The 19,757-nt window shown below is 43.0% G+C and overlaps 1 protein-coding gene across 3 annotated transcripts in view; it reads right to left on the bottom strand.

Annotated features, from left to right (window-relative positions):
- Window positions 1–2,411: 2,411 nt before the first annotated feature.
- Window positions 2,412–19,757, bottom strand: part of LOC106939372 (clustered mitochondria protein homolog) — a 24,492-nt gene continuing 7,146 nt past the window's right edge. For 2 of the 3 annotated variants that reach the window (XM_015021755.1, XM_015021757.1), the window contains exons 2-27: window positions 16,366–16,556; window positions 16,026–16,197; window positions 15,130–15,273; window positions 14,856–14,983; window positions 14,598–14,752; window positions 14,220–14,345; window positions 13,170–13,317; window positions 13,002–13,094; window positions 12,489–12,923; window positions 11,163–11,422; window positions 10,691–11,079; window positions 9,746–9,847; window positions 8,625–8,725; window positions 8,124–8,276; window positions 7,968–8,030; window positions 6,786–7,030; window positions 6,617–6,701; window positions 6,140–6,293; window positions 5,900–6,039; window positions 5,734–5,814; window positions 5,519–5,644; window positions 4,998–5,119; window positions 4,808–4,901; window positions 4,581–4,715; window positions 4,426–4,499; window positions 2,412–3,759 (exon numbers count right to left, since the gene is read on the bottom strand). In XM_015021755.1, the coding sequence (XP_014877241.1) occupies window positions 3,633–3,759; window positions 4,426–4,499; window positions 4,581–4,715; window positions 4,808–4,901; window positions 4,998–5,119; window positions 5,519–5,644; window positions 5,734–5,814; window positions 5,900–6,039; window positions 6,140–6,293; window positions 6,617–6,701; window positions 6,786–7,030; window positions 7,968–8,030; window positions 8,124–8,276; window positions 8,625–8,725; window positions 9,746–9,847; window positions 10,691–11,079; window positions 11,163–11,422; window positions 12,489–12,923; window positions 13,002–13,094; window positions 13,170–13,317; window positions 14,220–14,345; window positions 14,598–14,752; window positions 14,856–14,983; window positions 15,130–15,273; window positions 16,026–16,197; window positions 16,366–16,556 (4,043 nt within the window). In that variant the 3' untranslated portion in view covers window positions 2,412–3,632. The remainder of the gene's footprint in view (window positions 3,760–4,425; window positions 4,500–4,580; window positions 4,716–4,807; window positions 4,902–4,997; window positions 5,120–5,518; window positions 5,645–5,733; window positions 5,815–5,899; window positions 6,040–6,139; window positions 6,294–6,616; window positions 6,702–6,785; window positions 7,031–7,967; window positions 8,031–8,123; window positions 8,277–8,624; window positions 8,726–9,745; window positions 9,848–10,690; window positions 11,080–11,162; window positions 11,423–12,488; window positions 12,924–13,001; window positions 13,095–13,169; window positions 13,318–14,219; window positions 14,346–14,597; window positions 14,753–14,855; window positions 14,984–15,129; window positions 15,274–16,025; window positions 16,198–16,365; window positions 16,557–19,757) is intronic. The other variant, XM_015021756.1, reaches the window with a different exon arrangement.

Genomic DNA, 19,757 nt, shown 5'->3' with positions numbered 1-19,757 from the left:
CTGCTGCTTACTTACCATAATAATACGACTGTAATCTGTTAAAGCAGCTGGATAAATGGATCTGCACAAAAGCTTTCTTGTTTGTTTGTTTTTTAACCGGAGACAATCACCAGCTGGTAGCTTAGCCAAAGTTACCCTCAGTAAAGTTAGCCTCCCGGCACAAAGTTAGCCGCTGCAGTGACTCTTCCCCGTAAAGGCCACAGTGACGTGCCTTCAAGCTCAGCTAGCTATATCGCACACATATAACAAGAAACGCACTCAATTCCTGTACCGTCACACGACTGCTTATCTGAAAACAGGACTAAAGTCCGCTGACAGGGTACCTGCTGCTTCAGTCCAAGCGGCCTGTCCGCCATTTTGAGACATAAAAAGGAGGTGCAACAATTACAGCCACATCGTCATTTTCCCCACCTAACGCCACATTCCTTCGACTGTGGCCGCTGCTTTAAACGGGGAATAACAGCACTCACCCTTTTATTCTCCTCGGTGGATCTCGTCAGCCGTCTCCGACGTTAACACGACCCGGCAGGGCGTGAGATTTCCTGCTCCAAAACGTGATCTTGTGATGTGGAGGTAAACTGTGGTCCGTCTTGTCTCCTCAGCTTCGACTCGCTTGTTTTTTTTTTTTTCTGTGCGCTACCGCAGTCGCCTTGGCGAGGGAGCGCGCAGCCTGGTCGCGTTCACTGCTCGACGGGAGCGCGCACGCCCTTGACAACAGAAAATCTATTTATTATTTTTATATCTAGGCATTAACTCTTTCCTCCTTGCACCAAAACAAAACGTATTAAATGGGGAATTGTTGTCACCTACTACTTGAGTTTGTTGTTTTATTTGTGTTTTACAAATGAGTTTTAATATTTCTTACTTGTTTATTCTTAACTGGTTAATTCTAACCAATATTTCTCCTATTTTTCAATTTGATTTTGTGGAATACATTTTTAGTATTGTATCATAGAGCTGGTTTCATATTCTCTTAACTTTTAACAAGATTCCTGAAATAATTACTTGTTTTCTATTTCTTTAAGATTTGCCCACCTTGCACTTTCCAGAAGTGCATAAAAAAAACAAATATATATAAACTACCAAATAAAACCTGAATTCCTACACATTTCTCAGTATTACAATTGAAAAGTTTTGCTACGAATTAGATACTCTTAAATTGAACACTGAAAAAATAATGTAATTATGAAAATAAAGAGAAACTCTGCCAAAGCGTTTCATTTTTTCAAGTTTAGATCTCATCTCAGTAAAACAATTTGTTCAGCTGCTACATGTGTACATGTGTACTGATATAAGACGGTGCAAGAAACTCCAAGCAAAATTTTAGCTAAATTATTTTATTTATTATAAAAGAAGTCAGACCAAAAAAAAAAAAAAAAATTAGGTTAGTATGTAAAGAGCATCACACAAATACCTGACACACATCCAGGGAGCGTGGATTCAGCCACTACACGTTCAGAAAAGCTTTCAATGACAGAGAAAAATTATTCAGAAAAGGTCTTTTTTTAAAATCTTTGTTACTTTGTACGCTGAATATGGCAAAACAGCTTGGACATAATACTCAAACACACATCCACACAAGCTTTCCAATTCAGGCCAAGTGACAGCATATATGGTATTTTTTAAGTGTTTTCTGTATGGATTTGTAGTGCAACGGTGATTAAATCAATTTATACTCAAACTCATCCATCATGTTCTGTAAAAAGAAACAATGCGTTTGTGCACCTGCAGCACGTTTTTAGTCTTTATTATTCCCTCAAAATAACAAAAGGATGTTTGGCGCCCCCTTGTGGACAGTGTTGGTGTTACTGTTGACAAAGTACACGAACAAAGTCAAATTAAAGTTAAAACTAATTCAAAAGACCCGGAGAAAAAAAAGAAGAGGGAAATGTTAGCTTTATATTCTGCTAAAGTTCACCCACCATGACCCAAGTTCAATTCAAGAACATAAACAAGAGGCACGTACAGGCTCTGCAACTGCTGAGGCAAGTTTTAGGGGAAAGGATTCATTGTGAAGAGCCTGACATTTACTTCTGAACAAGCTTATCTTAAACTCAAGGGGAGTCCATTTTGCATGTTTTGTGCCATGTACAAAAACATTCTCTACAAAACAATCAAAAACTCCAGCATCCCCTCTCTATTGCTTTAATCACACATCTACACACTGCAACAATGTAAGGAAATTACAATAGATGGGAAACATTGCATGTATACAAACAGATTTTTATCAGTCTTTTTTTTCTTCTTTTTTGCAACATCATACCTGCTCTTTGCCCTCTTTTGGTCATGCAGATGCACCAGAAAAGTGCCGCTCAACCTTGGCTAGTTTTTAAATCTCCGAAAGCCAGAACAAAAATAAAAACAAACAAAACAACATTAAAAAAAAAAAAACACAGTCCAAAAGTGAGACCTTGTGCGGTGATGAGTAGAGCAACCAACTTCATACGTAAGCAGATTTACAACAACATTGGTGGCCATGAATGTTTTAAGAAAATATGCATCAGCGTTTGAACAGCTTTCACGTGTGCGGAGGTATAAAACATTTGGAAAGCAAACAGTCCTGCTCGGCAGATTTTCCGGTCAGACTACACACAGACGCACACCGTCAAACACACATGCATGTATATTCTGTTTTGTTTGAATGTAAAAATAAAAGATTGAACACAGCTAGTATATATTTATATTTATATCTGGATATATCTACGGCTTAAAGTGGACGTATTCGAGATCTGTGATTTCCCTTAACACCAACTAGATCCAATCAAGATTTATACATCTCTATACATCCCCCTTTCCCCATTTCTATACATTTTCCATAAAACAAACATGGCTTAAATTTACTGATGATCAACACACATTAAAAACATACAAACAAAAACCCAAACAAAATAAACCCCACCAAATTAAAACAAATGAAGTGATCGGTTCAAAGCGCCCGTCCTGGGACGAAGCACGTACAAACGACGGAACAAATTAAACCCATGACTGATCGGGGAGGTTTACGGATGAACTCTGATTGCTACAAAGTGACTTAAAGATGGGAGTTTACATTCTGCGGCCCCCGTTGGAAACGAATCTCTGGCTTACTGCCTTTATTCGGGTCTGTTCGTGCACAGTGGTAACACGGCCTGAGTTCTTGGCCAGGCTCGGTGCCGTTTCATTCGGAGCACCTTTGAGGCGTCTTAAAAGAAGCGTGGTTTCGGGGTGATGATATGGCAGATAAGGCTCTGGTACATAATGTCATGGTCATTCTTGGTCTCTCTCCTCCAGCTGCAGCCGTTTCTTTTCCAAATGTAAATTTGTCTAAGCAGCCGACACTCGTCAGGGACGCCTTTCGTGAGCCCAGTTTTACTCTGATTGCACCTTTACACTGAATCTATGTCATTTGTAATTTCTGCTCCCTCCCTCTCCTACTTTGTAGGAAGCCCCTGCTCTGCATTCGTTTGTCCTACAGTCCATACGGTTTGTCTTCCCAGGACTTCTCTGACCCCACCCTCACCCTGTTTATTTCAAAGCTGATTTACTTAGTTTTCAGGTCCACAGGCTCCGTCGCTTGGCTGTCGCGTCACAGCCTCTCTCTCCTCTCTTATTTTCTTTAAGCAGAAAGCAGCCGTGCCTGGAGCTGCTGGAAGTTAATCGACAGGGATTTTGTCTTCTAGTTCGAGTGGGCTGCTCTCTGCGGGCTCCTCGCTCTTTCCCAGCTCCTGCAGCTGCTGCCGCCTCTGCACCTCTGCCTTCAGGTTCTCCAGATCCTTTTGACTACAAAGGAAAAAGACACAAGTAGATTTAGTTTATATTCGTCCTGCTTTAAGATTTCTTCCCATGTTATTTATCCAAATTATTCTCAATAAGAGGCGTTCAAGTTGATGCCAGTCCAACATGGCGTCATGTCTTGCATTAGATGTGTCGTTCACTCAGTTGGGTTTGGTGAAGCTAATCAAATAGAAAGAGATTGCTAAATAAGTAAGGCCGATTCTCACGCGTCTGAGAATTTAACGTGACATATTTGCCTTCAATTTGAAAATTCAGGCGTCTCAAACGCTCCTGTTTCTATTCTACGTCTCAAAACCATTAAAAGTTTGCAGTACATGTTCTGTTAAGATTAAACATTCAAATGCGTAAGTAACAGCAAACGCGGGTCACTAATTGCTAAACATGTCTATTCCACAACAATATTCTGCACATTTACACTCTTTGCAACTCAAGCGGTTTATTTTATTTAAATCACATTAACTCCATCTGGTGAAGGCTGGGAATGGGAACAAAAAGTATTCACTGGGGCATCCGTTTTATCCCACATGCAATAAGATTGATTCATTTTATCATAGCAATGTGACGTTTGTCATCAAATGTTTCATTTCTCCTTCATTCCTTCCCAAGACACAGACTTCCTCGGAGTCTCGGCTCGTCTTCTCTGACTTTTACCTGAGTGGAATAAAGATGATGCCGTTGATGATGTTGAGCTGTTCCAGGATGCTGGCCATGCTGGGAGCGGTGAACTGGAAAAAAAACAGGGCGACACTTCAGTAACGCAGATTTTCTCCAGCCACAGCAGAAGGTGTCGCAGTCGGAGCACTCACCTTCAGCGGCATGATGCTGGCGTTGGAGCCGTTCTTGTAGATCTCGTTCATGGTTCTCTGCAGAGCCACAGCCTGCTGGGTCAGATACTTCAGGTACTCTGAGCTCTCCTTGGTCTTCTCGTGAGCCTCGCCCATCTGGGAGGGAGGGGGGAATATTTGCAGAATATAAAGACGCTCGCTTTGACGGGAGGGGTGGAGGCCAGCGTGTGAACCTCTGCAGGACCCACCTGGTTCTTGTAGATGGTGTAGCCCTCCTTCTCGTGCTGCAAAGCCGAGCGAAACTCTGCCTTGCTCTCATACACCCTGGCAACCAGATGATGGCTGAAAAACACGAGGCAAATTTTTTTTAAAAATGACGCCAAGAAACTTAATTATCCATTTTCTCTGCATGCACTGCTGCAATAAGTCTTCGCTCACCTGAGAGCCACTTTGAGGGAACGAGCTCCGTGATACTTTGTGTTGACGGTCAGAGCGTTCTCCAGGAATCTCAGGGATAGATCATACTCCATCACTCCGTGAAGCACCAGCCCGATATTACTCTGCAAAACACAGAACAAGAAGAGAGACATCAGGGTTTAAAATGCCTCCAAAAAATGTAATTCAATGATGTGATTTAGTCACATTACAACCACAAACTTCAATGTATTTTATTGGGATTTTGTGTAATGGGCCGACACAAACTGATGAGCAAAATGCCTCATTCTGCCTCTATTCAACTTGCTTTTAAAGACGTTTTTCCACAAATTAAAAGTCTGAGAAGTGTGACGTGAATTCATTCAGTGTAAAACTCTAGAAAAACATTCTGGCTAAATAACAGATGCAAATCTCCACCAACTTTCACATCTCAGGGTTGGCATTTTTCTCCTTTCTTTCTGTCAAAATCAATCAAGCTCAGACCGAATGCAAGGTTCTGGATACGTAGCAACGAATGCTCTTACATCTATTAGTGCCATCTCTGGGTGGTCCTCCCCGCACACCAACAGCATGAGGTAACGAGCCCGATAGAGCAGCTTCAGGGCGGTTGAAAGCTGGCCGTTGGCGAAGCAGTAAAGAGCCAAATGCATCTGAAGGAGACGACAAGAAACAGCCAGCTCACAAATCTCTCAAATCTTGGTGAAACGTTCAGAAGCAGTCGGACTTTCTGGTGACTCACGTATTCTTGGATTGTGTTGGGATGCTCAATGCCGAGGACTCTTTCGCTCATCAGAACCGCCTTTTGCTGGTTGCTGAGAGCCTGCAGATGAATTAAAAAAAAAAGTATAAACTGCAGGTTAAATTAAACAAAACAGAGTTAAGGTGGATTTTGTTTATTGGCTGACCTCAGGGTGGTCTCCCATGATGTAGTTTAGGCGGGCCAGCAGGCGTAGACAGGCGCAGATCTCTACGTGCATGGCTCCATAAACGTTGTTGAAGAGGTTCAGAGCCTCATTGATCAGTTCGCAACCTTCTTTCAGAAAACCTGAAAATAGAAGAATGCATGTTAAATACAAGACTTGCATAAAAGCAACTGCCTTTATCTTCTTTGTTTCCCGCTAGAGGGGCAGGCAGGAGCGCGTCACCTTGCTGAACTTTAGCCTGGCCGCTCTGGAAGAAGTGGAAGGCGTCGGAGGCTTTGGGGTTCACGTGTTTGACGACGGGGAAAATGTTCAGGATGTCCTCCTCCGTGAAGGCCGGCTTGTGACGGCTGTCGAAATTGTACTCCTTCAACAGGATCTGGAAATCGAGCAAAATAAATTCTTCAATCAAAACCAATGTAAGAGAACGTTTTACAACTCGGGTCGATGTCAAACCTTCCCAAGGGTCCATTTCTCAGCTCTAAACGTTTGTTTTGAAATACAAGACATTAGAGTTTACTGTGAATTCATGACATTTATACGTGCTGGAAATACTAGAAGGAAGGATGCTGCATTCAGACAACAAAAGGAAAAAAAAAAAAAGTCAGGAAATTCAAGTACTTTTCCCAAACTTATCCTGACTTGGAAAACCCTGAAATCCAAAGTGAAACTTCCCCAACTTGTAGGAACCGTGACCGTTACCTGGATGCCAGTTTTGACTGAGATCTCTCTGAGCAGGGTGGTTTTCTGCAGGCCGTACTTCTCCACAACCTGGTCGACGCTCTCGCTAGAGGGAAACGCATCGACAACAAGTCAGCTTGCACGCAGCAGGCCTCCGAAGGGAGCTGAGGGCTGAACAGAGGAGACCCACCACTGCATTTTGAAGTGATAGTAGCTCTGAGCCTCGGTGGCGATGTTCTTCCACAGCTCGCTGGGCGTCAGGCTGGCCCACGCCGTGTTGTCACCGCCGCCGGGGACCCTGTTGCGACGCTTGCGGCTCTTGCGACGCGACACGAGCTCGTCGGGAGGCAGGTGAGCGACGGCGTCGGGGAAGGAGCTCAGGAAGCAGTTGAGGAAGTGGCTGACTGCAGCAGAGAGAGCCGAGAGCTCCACGCCCTGCAGGGGAAGAAAACGTTCGGTCCTTTCAAAATGACTTCGTGAGCGTCATGAGATCTGACTTTTACCCTCAGTTCACAGATTTTCTGTACAAGAACAGCTTGTTGACGCTTTAGGTTTCCCTCTTGTATATAAAGGGTTCAAGACTTGAACCGAGTCAGGACGGATAACCTTCCGGTCTGAGTGAACTGATGGTCAGAGCTCAGAACCAGGACCTGCTTCTCTTTGGGGGAAAGGAGTAGATGCAACTTCTGCGTTTGTTTTTTTCCACAAGAAACGTTTAAAATAAGCAAACGTGTGAGCGTGAATGTCACGTCAGACAAGTTAAGAAATTAGAATCTTGCTTCAGAAATCTTAATTTTAACATTACAATCGAAAACATTAAAGCAATTGAACAGAAAGTCATTTCAGTCAGTCTCTATTGAAGATTTTCTATTTATCTTTCTAAATCAGTCGTATTTCTTTGCTTTCTCTGGCATGATATTTGAGCAAAGCTATCTGATTATTTTGGGCTTTTATTGCACAGAGTAGGCTACATATTGCATAAACTCAGTGGAATTTGCTTTCCTCTCATAAAAAGTGACGTCGTTTGTAGAGGGCAGTGACATGATGTTGAATCCATCAGCTTAGAAACTATTCTGAACATTCAGTTTCTCCCTGATAAAACTTCCCATCATAACTACAGTGAAAATTAGCACAGCAATCCATTTAATTCACCCTTGACTATTCTTACCAGTTGCTGTTTTTCTTATAATTCTTGAAATCGTTCTAAAAGACTAAATCCTTCAAATACAGATATCTTTGCTTCTTTAAATGTGGACAGAATTCATCATTCACGTTCGCTGATTTTTGATAGATTGACATGAATGAATGCATTTGCATTCGTGCATTTTACCAACCCTCTAAGCAGATAGAAAATGTGTGAAAAGCTACAAACCTGCAGGTATGTCCTGAAGATGTGTTTTGCACACCTTGTGATCAGCTCAACGATTCCTATCCTCTGTGATAAAATGGGGAAAAAAGTTTAACATTTTAACACGACAATTCTCTGCAACTGAGGTGAAAATGGTTCCGATTGTGGAATCGGACTCACGTAGAAATGCTCGAGCTGGGCTTTGGCGGGGGTCTTGTCCACAAACTCCAAGACTGTCCCCAGGTAGCGGACGTTGATGCCTCTCTGGTGCAAGGCCTCCGTCAGCGTGGCTCCGTCCATGGGCAGAGTGCTGTGGTCCAAACAGTCTTTAACCTGGGCGATAAAACACACGCAGATTTCTAGATTTGTCTGAAAGTTTAATAACATTCTAATAAACTGAGTTCATCAAGCTGAGTTTTATTATCTGGACTCTTTTAATCACAAAGCCACGTGAAGATAAAGTTACATTTCCATTCTGCAGTGAAATACAGGACGATTTCACTACTTTATAGGCATCTGGGCCAACTTTGATGCATAATATATGCGAAAGACTTGCCAATGCCAGACTAGTTAATACTAAATACAGAACAAAACCCATTTAATAACCGATTTCTTAAGCCCGTTATTAAAACGTAACAAAAATAAACCAAAGAGACGAGGAAACCAGCGAGCCTCGCTGACCAGAGACGGGATCTGACAGGTGACCAGGAAGGCAGCGACGTCTTTGAGGAGCTGCTTCTGCTTCTGGACGTCCTCCAACGTGTCGTCTGGGAAACGCACCCCTGATTCAACAGCAGAAGCACACGCAACCACGTCAGATGAGACTTCATCAAATGAAAGAGGTGTGAAGATTACCGGAACGTGAGGTGGTCGAGGAGGGCTCAAAAAAAAAAAAAAAAAACATGTTTGAGCAGATTTAAAACCTACATCTACTAGAGAAGATGACAAAAACAACAGACCCATAACTTTTATTTTATGTAAGAATGAAACATCCAACTCTGGTCATTTTTGTTGTTGTTTGGCTCAGTTGCTTTTGCAATGAGCCAAACAACTTTGCAGCCTTTTACAAAGTAATCTACATATAAAAAAGGTTTTAGTTGAGAAAATCCAAGTTTTCCAAGCCAGACCTTATTAAATACAAAGAAGCATCTATTGGACATAATAAGACTTAAGAGAAGAAATAAGTTTATCAATTTAAGATGTGACTACATAAAAAAAAATAAATTAAAAATTAAACCTAAGATCTAAATTTTCAGTGTAATGTTTTAGGCTTTAAACTGAGATGATTAAATGTAATATTTTGAGAAAGTTTTAAAACAGAAACCATGTATTTCTTGCAACTAGAACCGCTATATTTTACATTTCAAGACAAAAAACAAATAATTTTAAACAGTGATGAAGTTTGCCAAGTTTTTGTGTTGCGTCTGCAAACAGCAGCAGTTTATTTGTTAAGCTCATCAAGGAAGACCATTAAGAATACGGCTGAATGAAAGTATAAGTGACTTTGTTTACACACATAACTGGTTTACTAAAGCAACTGAGTGATATTATTAGGTTGATATTTGTTTTTTTGTGGTAATAAATGTGCACTGAACCAAACAGTGTTGATAAAAAGCAACCTTAGTGTGTAAAAAGAAAAATAACCAGAACACTTCATGAAATACTGATTAAAACCACCTAATCGACTGCGAGAGGAAATCAATTAAAATCGATTTTCAGTTTGAATTCAGGACTTGATTTATAGATAACCTGAGCAGGTTAGATTCCCTCTCCAGCCAGTCAAATGCCGTTTTCATGCTCACCTGGGGAGAAGATGTCGGGGTTGAAGCGAATATCAAACGAAGTGTTGCTGATGGAGCCCACGGCCCTGCAGGCGTTCAGAACCACCTCGCGGCTTTTAGGATCTGTTTGTCAGCAGATTTAAATAAATTAACAAAAGACCACCAATGAAAACAAAAAAAGAAATTGTAACAGCTCGTCTGAACCGCTCAGTGTTTCACGCCATGTCCGTAGCAAGTTTAAAACAGACACTTTAATCTGACTTTTTCCCTTTTTTTCTGAAGCAGATGCTTTTCTGCTACAGTTTTATTCAGCAAACAACAATGCAAGTTGAAACGTCGACCAAATCCATTTACTGCAGCTTACTACAGACATGGCCTACGTCACGGCTGGCGTCCTGCAGGTTTTCCTTCTTTCCCTGGTTCAACACTTCTGAATCAAATGTTTGATTCATTAGCAGATCTCTGCAGAGGTTTGACATGCTGAGGGAGACGGATGGACCGTTTGAATCAGCCGAGTTGGAGCAGAGACTCATCTGAAACCTGCAGGACGCCAGTGTGGAGGACTGGACATCCACAGTTTAACTCCTGGACCACCACCAGTTGAGCTACAGACACCTCTGATTAGATCAGGCTGTTTTAATAAAGCACCATCACAAATCACTTTGGGTTAAGCACCACAACCACTGATTAGGTCATTAGGGTCAGATCTGTACTGCACAGGGTTCACATGCTGGAGATGTGAACTCTTCCCCAACTGCAGGCAGGACATTAGCAGGGACCACTAGTCAGGCAGACAGCAGAGTTCTGTTTACGTTTATCCATTTTTAAAATACTCTGCTACTGTCGTCGCAAATAAATCCAGTTACTGTCTGGTTCTCCTTGCTTTTAATCAATGAACCCATCCACCAGAGTAGCTCTTTCTGCTTTGTCCTGGCCCCAGCTTGTTCTGGACGATTCTAGACGTACCCATACCGGATCCATCTTCGGACACTAAGGTCTCCGCCAGCTCTTTGGCCTGGGCTAATCCTGGAATACTTTCCTCAAGCTCCTTACCCTCCAATGGGCTTCTGCATTCCCCATTCTGGGGGCCTGTGGGATCCACAGGCCCGTTTGTTGTGGGCTTTGAGGAGCTTTCTTCACTTTCAGGTGCCATTTGTGGGGCAGCAGAGGTGCTGTTGTTGTCTGTCGGGTCTGTGCTGTTTGCCGACGCTTGTGCAGCGGCAGTCTGTGTGGAACCAACGCCGCCGTCTGTCGCCGAGGTCTCGGCAATGGCGGGCACGTCTGTTTTGCTAGAGTCCTTGTTTGCCTTTTGCTGCATTAGCTGTATCGCTGCCATCTTCATAAAAAGAAGATATCTAAAGAGGAACAAAACAAATAGTTTGATTCAAACGTTAGCGGCAGGAAGATAGAATCTCCGGAAAAGCAGAGCGACGCCCACCTGTGCTCGACGAAGGCCTCGATGAGCTCCTGGCGAAGACAAGCCAAGCGATGACGATGCTGCCGGGGGAAACCTTGACGCTGGCTCTCTGCAGACAGCTCCTCTCCATCCACAGGCAGGAAGTTCAAGTCAGGAGGGAAGGTTCGAAGAAGGTCCAGGATGTAGTGTCTGCCGTCGTTACCAATGATGCCTTTGCATTCAACGGAGGAGCACAGCTCCACTGACTCTTCCTTCTCATTCAGCACTTTGTGCTGCTGCACCTGGAATTTACAGGAGAAAAAAAACATTAATAAGCCAGTGATACCAATGTTAACAACAGAGGTTAAAACATTGGACAGGCATTACAGAAAACAGACTTTTAGTTAGATATTTATTTCCTTTTCTTAAATAACTGAGCATACAAATAAAAAGGCAGGAAAATCTACGGACAGCTCAGTGCCGATACAGTTTATCACTTTCTTTCAGACTCTACAGGAAGTTGAACAAATATTAGGGTAAATTTGCAAAGAGTAGCAACATATTTATGAGGTAAAATGAGGTAATGTTTCAGGGAGTGGTAGATAGCTAGCAAGTGTGACCAACTGGAGTTGGCGAGTTTTTGCCGAAACAAAACGAGAGATGGCTAACAAGCTGAAAAAGGAAGACAGAAATGGCTAGCAAGAAAAAAAATCAAGACAGATGGCTAACAAAAAAACAAGCGATAAATAGCTAGCCAAATAAAGCAGGAGAGAGGTGTCTAGATAGGTAGACAGCAGAATACAAAAAAGTAATACCTAGCTTCCCAAAAGAGCAAGAGAAAGATAACTAGTTAGCCAAAAACGCAAGAAGTAGCAGACGGGCAACTGAAAAAGCAGCCAATAGCCAACTAGCCAGAGAGCAACAAGTAGGCAGACAGCATAACTCTTCTTCCAAGTAAATATTGAACAAGAACAAGTTTGTTCTCTCAAAGGGAGCAACAACAAATTATCATCATTCTGTTCTTTTAACCCTGACTTGGGAGTTCTTGAAGCATATTTCTGATGTCCAAGCTGAGAAACCCAGTAAGATTTTCTAGGACTATGACGTGTGAAACGTCACCAGTGAGAAATAATTTTGTTCTTCTTCCTGTAGCCGTGAATAAAAGAAAACAAAATGTCTGTTCTTGTAATGGCCTTAACAAAAGCACAGGGAAGAGATGGGTTAAAAAAAACAAAGATTTTTTAAAATGTTTTTTAGATATTAAACCTTTATATACAACCTTTATATATAAGGAATTGCATCCAGTATTTGGAGAATGCGTTCATTCATTCGATAAAACCAAACAGAGTAAATACGACAGTTCCTGACCTTCAGTGGCCTGCTGGTTTTATCGAGCAGCTCCAGATATTTGCCGTGAGACACAACCGTCTTTCCAAAATCAATGGAGCCGTAGATGACGCTCTGCTCCTGCTCTCGCTCCAGGATCCCTGGGATGATGGACTGTGCAGTTACTCTGTACCCCCTGTAGTCCACTACCACTGTGCCCAGGGTGTAGAGACCCTCCACGTCCACCGCCCCGTAAGCACGTACTCCGTTCAAGTCATTAGTCGGCGCAGCGTGGGCGGCGGCATCGCCACCGAGCTCACGATAGTGGTCCCGCACGTCGAAGCCCAGACTGAAGAAGATGTTGTTCCAGATGAACATCTGCATGCGCGTTTCCTCGCCGGGGTTGATTGCCATGACGTTGCCATCGATGACGGCCATGGCCCCGCGAGTGGCAGCAGCTGCAAAGTCACTGTGGACCTATATAGTAAAAAAAAAAACAAACATTCAGAAAACACTCTGCTCCTGCGTCCAGCATCCAGGAAGTCTCAGCAGTACCTTAAAAATGGCTCTCTCCCGCAGCAGTCGCTCAGGTAAGTTCTTGCGCGGCAGCTCCCGGGTGGTCTGCAGCTCCTCGTTCCAATCTCTGGTCTGAAGGCAAACCAACACACATTTACGCCATGGAAGCTCCCGACATCGTCCACAGCCGAGTTTCGCCACACCCACCTGTCCCGGTATGTGCTCCTCATAGCCAAGGCGGGAGGTGTAGGCGTCCTCAGCTCTGACGCAGTCCATGGCGTGATCCACCTGCGGAGCCGTCCAGCTGTACACCTGGAAAGGCGTGGCTATCCTTTCAAACGGATGTCTCTGCACCCTGCAGTGGAGAACCGGTGAAGCGACTCAGCTGTTTGGCTCCTTTTCACATGTTTAACCTTCTCATACGACACGTCCACATTAATCTGAATCAGCAGACGTTGTTAGAGCACTCTGTTCTACGTACGGTTTCCTACTCATTGTGGAGTTTTTGAAAAATATGCTGTCTAATAACTATGATGTTACGCCTCCTGCACATTTTCTAGAAGTATTCCCTTAGTTCAAGTGTGTCAAACTCGAGGCCCGGGGGCCAAATCAGGCCCCGCTGTAGCTTTTTACGTGGCCCTCTAAGACTCCAAATAAGTCCGTCAAGTTTTTCCACAAAATTCACACCAAATCAACAGATTCCCACATTTGTTCCTGATCTTACTGCAAATTCTTCTCAAAACTGGTTAAAAAATAAAAAATAAAAAATTGGGTTTAAGAGACAGCTGCCTCAGCCTTACTTGACATCAAGTTGTAGTTTGTGATTGACTAAATTAGCAACACAAAATCGGTGATTATGGTTGCAGAAAAACCCCACAAAAACTATCACAAAATTCTGGATGGTGTGAAAAGATGTTTCATATTATTTCATTTTAACAAACTCTTATTGAATGCTGAAACAAGCAGCTATTTATTGATATTTCAACAGTTCAATGGGTTTTATCAATACATTCTGGCACAAGTGGCCCTTTAAGAACATTCATATTTTTTATATGGCCCAAAATGAAAATGTGTTTGACACCCCTGCCTGAGTTAAACAAAGCAATACCTTCAAATTACTTCAAAGAGTGAAAAGGACTAAAGGTGTTAACTTGTTTTGCTAGTAATACGGACCGTAAAACACGCAAGAACGATTACTATTAGAGCTTGAAGCAAATGTGGGAGACTGATGCTAAATTAAAAGTAGGTTATCGTCACCTTTTCTTTTGCAGCGAGGTAAAGTTCTTCTTGAAGGCAGGACTGATCTGGCTCAGCAGCTCCACCAGAGAGTGGCTCAGGAAGCTGGGGTTAGCTGGCTTGGGGCTGAAGGTGTAGGTTGTTGATCTGAAAGTCATTAACAAAGAGGCAGAAACCTGAGCTGGTTCCGAATCCTACGCAGCAAATCAATTTGAAACTCTATACAACCAATTTTTAGAGATAAATTACAAAGCAGTGATGCAGTCTTTATAGTCCAGTCTACAATTTCTTTTCTTGTTCTTGCACAAAAACAAAGCAAGAAAGACTATTTATCGACAGACCTGGCAGCATTCAGTCGGAGGAGCTTGCAGGATCTGGGAGAATGAAAATCAGACTCACTGATTGAGGTAGAAGCCTCGCGTTGAGGCCGTGACGCTGACGTGGCGCTCCTCCACGGTCACGATGTACAGGTACATGAGGTCGCCGTGCATCTTCCTGTTTCCAGGCGGAGGGTTCCAGCCGCTCATGGTCAGGACCTTCAGGCACTGCATGGGCTGTCGATGGAGTCACAGATACGCATGTTTGGTTTCTGACTAACGAGACAAACTCGGGTTATATCGTAACAAGAGATGGAGCGGAGCAGAGGCGGATTTAAACCTTCCAGTCTTTGTTCTGTGGCTGGAGGGGCACCAGGGGGCGCTCTTTGCTGCCAGGCAGGATGTGCTCCGGAGGGGTGCAGTCGATCTGCTCCAGCTCGGTGCCCTTCTTCTTTCGCTTTCCACTGTCTTAAGACACAGGGGGAAACCTCCAGGAGTTAGTAAGAATAAAGCAATCTTGCATCCCAAGCAAGCATACGGCAACAGTGGGGAGGAATCCCTCCCTTTAATAAAACCGGCAAGAAAGTTTTATCCAACTTTCAAATGCGTCGTACCTCCGAGGTCTCCGTCAGTGAAGATGCTGAGGAAGGACAGCGAGTTGCAGTCCACGCCGTTGTAGGCATCTGAGGGGTCCAGGCTTTTCAGCAGGTCTCTGATGTGCCGCACATGAATGCGGGCCTCGCGCACAGTGTACGGTTCTGCAGAACGAGGGATGAGATGCAGCAGAGGGGAAACGGTGCTCGACTGAGTCACGCTTCATGATGCTTTTTAATGATCTCCGTTTCCTTCGTGTCAATATGTTGCATCTAGTACATGCAAAAGTTCCTGAGAATCACCAATGTGTAGATTTATTTTATTCCAACCCATTTTAGTGGTTCTCTACTACATAATTATGAATATTTGAGTTATTTAATCCGTGTAATTTGAACTGAAATTGATCCCAGTGAACATCCTCCAAAATGCATGTTGAATATTTACAATATTTACTGAAAATATTGTCAGAATAAAATTGTCTGCAGACTGCCTTTGTTATGATACTAAGTAGACACATTCAGTAAATCATTATATGTGTCCTGGTGAGTCGAGTTTGTCAGATTAAAAGTACTTTTTGAGAAGAAGAACCTTTAAGCTAGTATTAAACATATATTTCATTAAGCCCTTATTTCTCCACTTGAAGTGTTTTTTATTGGTCTTGCGTAATATTCAAACTTTAAATGTTTTCATTAACTACAGGCAGAAAATCCTCATAATAACAGAAACAAAGGCTTGCATACGTTTACACAAATCGATATAATGTGTTTTACTAAGTGAAGAAGTTTGTGAATTTAATCAACTTTTCACTAATATTCCAATATATCAAATGTGTCTGTATATTTGAGTTTACATTACGAGTTAAGAAGAAGCTGAGGGTCTAGTTAAAGTCGGGTTTCTGTTGGAAGTGAGCGCTCACCTTCAACCACTTTGAGCAGCGATCCTTCCTGCAGACCCTCGATGGACTTGAGCTCGGCGAAGTTGTCCAGCACGTTCCCGTCCAGCTGCAGGGAGAAGCAGGTGCGGTGGCAGGTGTCCTCCCGGTCCATCAACACCTGGTGGATTTCCTGCACCATTTCCTGGGGGGACACCTGGCGAAACAACGGAGATTAGGAAGCGTAAGCAGGCTTAATCACTTTGTCTGTTGTTTCCGAAGAGGTATTTTACTTAGAACCCGCTCAGACTCCCTTAATGAGCCGCCGTCCTTATCCAACACACGACGGCTGCTGGTTTTATCTATTCGAGGAGCTAATCTGTACCTGCAGGTCGAACGGCTCGGTTCCGGGCGCCTGGATCTTGACGGTGAAGCCCGTGTCCTGGATCACTATCACTTCCTGTTCGTTGGAGTCCTCGCCGCCGTCCGCCTCGCTGTTCCCGTCCTGCTTCGACTCTCCCTCCTCTGTGTGGGCGCCGTCTCCGTTCACCATGGCTGTCCCTGCGCTGTGACCTGCTGTTAAAGAAACGGAACAGAAATGTTTTTCCACACCGAGATGAAGGCAATTCTTCTAACGGGCGGGCAACTTTTCACTTCCTCCACAATTCCTACAGTCTTTTAGGAACTATTCTGTGCTTTTCCAGACTTCCCAGCATCTTGTGTTCATCTTAAAATATAAATAATAAAAGTTAACCTACAAAAGGCAAGACACCGAGGAGAGAGAGTAAGGAAAGACACAAGAAAGGAAGCAAGGATGTAGGGTAAAAAGAAGGTGAGAACCTACGAAGACAGGTAGGTCACAAGGAAAGAAAGAAAGGAGGAAAAACAGAAGAAAAGAAAAAAAGGAAGATGCAGGGCTATAAAAGGAAAGGATACAAAGAAAGAAAGACATTTTAGACTATGGAGTCAAGTATGAAGCATCCTTTCATTCACCTTTGCCATACTTTTCTGGAAAACTGTTTTTTGTTTTTCACACAAAAGCCTTTAACCTGCTCCTGTGTGGTGAACTCTTTAAGCTCATGTTTTTCTTGTACTTGCTGCATATTTCTCATTCTCCAACCCTCCACATTTCGTTTCTTCTTGCACTCCATGGTGCAGCCATTACGCTGATCAGACGACATGGAAACCATCTCAGCTCACAAGCTGCCTGCCTCTGGACAATCTCACTGTTCACCTTATAAAGAAAAAAACGATGGAAGCGCCAACAAACTAAAGAAAAACATTTCTTTTTTTAATATCTCTGGGCTCCTGAAGTAAAACTAAATAAATATTAGTTATTTCACTTTCAATCATCGACTAACAATTTGACCAAAAAAGAAAAAGAAGAAAAAGAGGCAGAATCTACAAATGATTTTATCAAAAATGCAATAATAAGTAACCAGCTCATCTAGAAACAGCTTTTCCAGCTGCGGCCTGTTCAGACAAACACTGTTGCAACACGGCTAGCAGCTCAGCCAGGAGGCCTTGGGAGGGAAAAAAGAAAGAGGCGTCAGTATTTAAATCAGCTGCCAAGTCAGTAATTTCGCTAATCATCTAAGTTTAAAGGCATCGTTCCTTGTAAATACACAAACTGCACCTTTCTCTCCCGAAACCCTCCCTCCCCCCAAGCATATCAAAAATAAACATGACATTAAATTAAACAAAGGTTAGGCCAACTATGTGTCTGTCAGACAACTGCTTTCCCTCACAGGGACACAACTGCTGCCAGCAGAACGCGTCCTTGCTCGCTGCTGAGTTTAACGGCGTCAGGGTTACTGAAGGCAGAGGGGAGGGGGGGGGCGTCATAGCTGGACGGTGACCCCGGCTGGCTATGAATGCGCTGAAAAGATGGAGGGAGGCACGCTCTGAATAACAAGCACAACAGCTTGAGAGAGGTCACACCGGCTAGTTCGCGAGAGGCAGCTGAGGGCTCGGTGTCGAGTGTTACAGCGTAGCTTGATCCGTGTTCATGCGGTACCAGAGCGGAGCATCGTCTCCACCGGAGTCTGATAACATGCTGCAGGATAAAAGTTTGGTAGGGTTTGGGATTAATTAATGTAATCCCTCAACTCTGTGTCCAGGTGTTCCTCAGGGACGCGTGCTCGGCCCACTGCTTTTCTACCTCCACACCAGACAGACAGACAGACGGATGCACTTGCAGCTGGATCTTTTATTAGATAAATGCTAAATTTACCACCCAAATGGGAGATGACAGTAGACTTGATCTGCAATTTATTCTAAATATGTCAGTCGCTATGTTCACACTGCAGAAATATGACACAACTCCAACTTTTTCATGGCTGTCTGAACAACACAAATATGATCTTTTCTTTGATTAGGGATCAGCACTAAAATTGGCGTCGGCGATATTTTGGGGGCGGAAAGTGCAGAGATACATATGTTTCTAAAGATTGTATAATTCTTTAGTAATTCACATTTAGCATAAATGATCTGACTTCTATATTGCTCACTGCCCAGTAATTTGTTCATTAAAATGAAAACGGACGTATTTACCTGCAAAAACATGCCGGTACCTTTTAGGAAATGTAGCAGAAGGTGCTTTCATTTTGTAAGTAGTAACAGCATTTATCAAAGGCAACAAGGTCAACAAATCGGGACAAATTCCCAAAGACTAATCCCTTTAAATCTGAGTCCATTAAGCTCCAAACTGGAGGAATAAAGTCGTTTAAAAACGGAAAGAAACAAGAGCAAATATGTGTCATAACGTCAGTATTTAAATCAAGGGACAGGATCCAATGTTGTTTCTAAAGAGAAGTCTGTGTATCTCTTTGTGACACAGATATGCAGGACACTGTAATTACATCAATTTAAACACCGATTCGAAACCAAAACCCAGAATAGCGCGTCTCGTTTTAGAGGCTCTGTTTACCAGACCCCACACAATTAAACCGTTCGAGGCTGAGCAGGGGTTCTGTGAGGTCAAGGAATGAAATCCACGAAACACGGATCTAACTGAGACGCAATGTGACGAGAACAGCCTCACGCTTCCACCAACGAGTGAAGGCTCACAGCAAACTCACTCATTCACAGCAATGGTTCCCTTGACTTCGGGACCATGGCTGCTGCCAGAGCTAAATTAACCAGCCTGACAACCCTGAAAACAAAAACAGCCCACAAGGCCTCTCTGTAATTCTGTTACAGGAACGCAGTTGCAGGGCTGCTACGCATATTTCATCTTAAAACAATATACACCGTTCCAGATCCAGGCTTCAACTTCAGAACCTGAACATTTGAGGACAACATGTCTAACCTGCAAATCTTCGTCCAGTGATGAGGATTTGTGATCTGTGTGCTTGATAAACTATGAAAAGCACAAATGAAGCTGGAGTCTGATTTGGTGTTGTGGTAAAAATATCTGATGCTTACGTTTCTCCAATCATAACTTGGCCTCAATCAGTAAACTTTAACAGCTATAGTCGGCTTTAAAATAAAAAAACAAATAATCATTGTGCCCTCTTGAAGAAACTTTGGTTCTGCTAAAATCCCTGATATAAAATGTAACAGGGATTAAAATAATAATAAAAAAAATTCTAATTGAGCTTGTATTTCTATGTGGCTTCTCAAACCCAAAGACAGCCGAACTGGTTAGAGACAAGTTTTTGTAATATTTATGTGAATCTATGAAAAGTAGAAATTAATTTCCAGACTTTTACATTTCTCTCCCCCCCCCCCCACAAAAAAGGGCAAAACTCACCCTGTCTGTGAAATAAACTAAAT

Source organism: Poecilia latipinna, unplaced genomic scaffold (assembly GCF_001443285.1).
Source record: "Poecilia latipinna isolate Pla-1442-1.1 unplaced genomic scaffold, P_latipinna-1.0 Scaffold2848, whole genome shotgun sequence".
NCBI lineage: Eukaryota > Metazoa > Chordata > Actinopteri > Cyprinodontiformes > Poeciliidae > Poecilia > Poecilia latipinna.
This window is presented reverse-complemented; position numbering and strand designations above follow the sequence as displayed.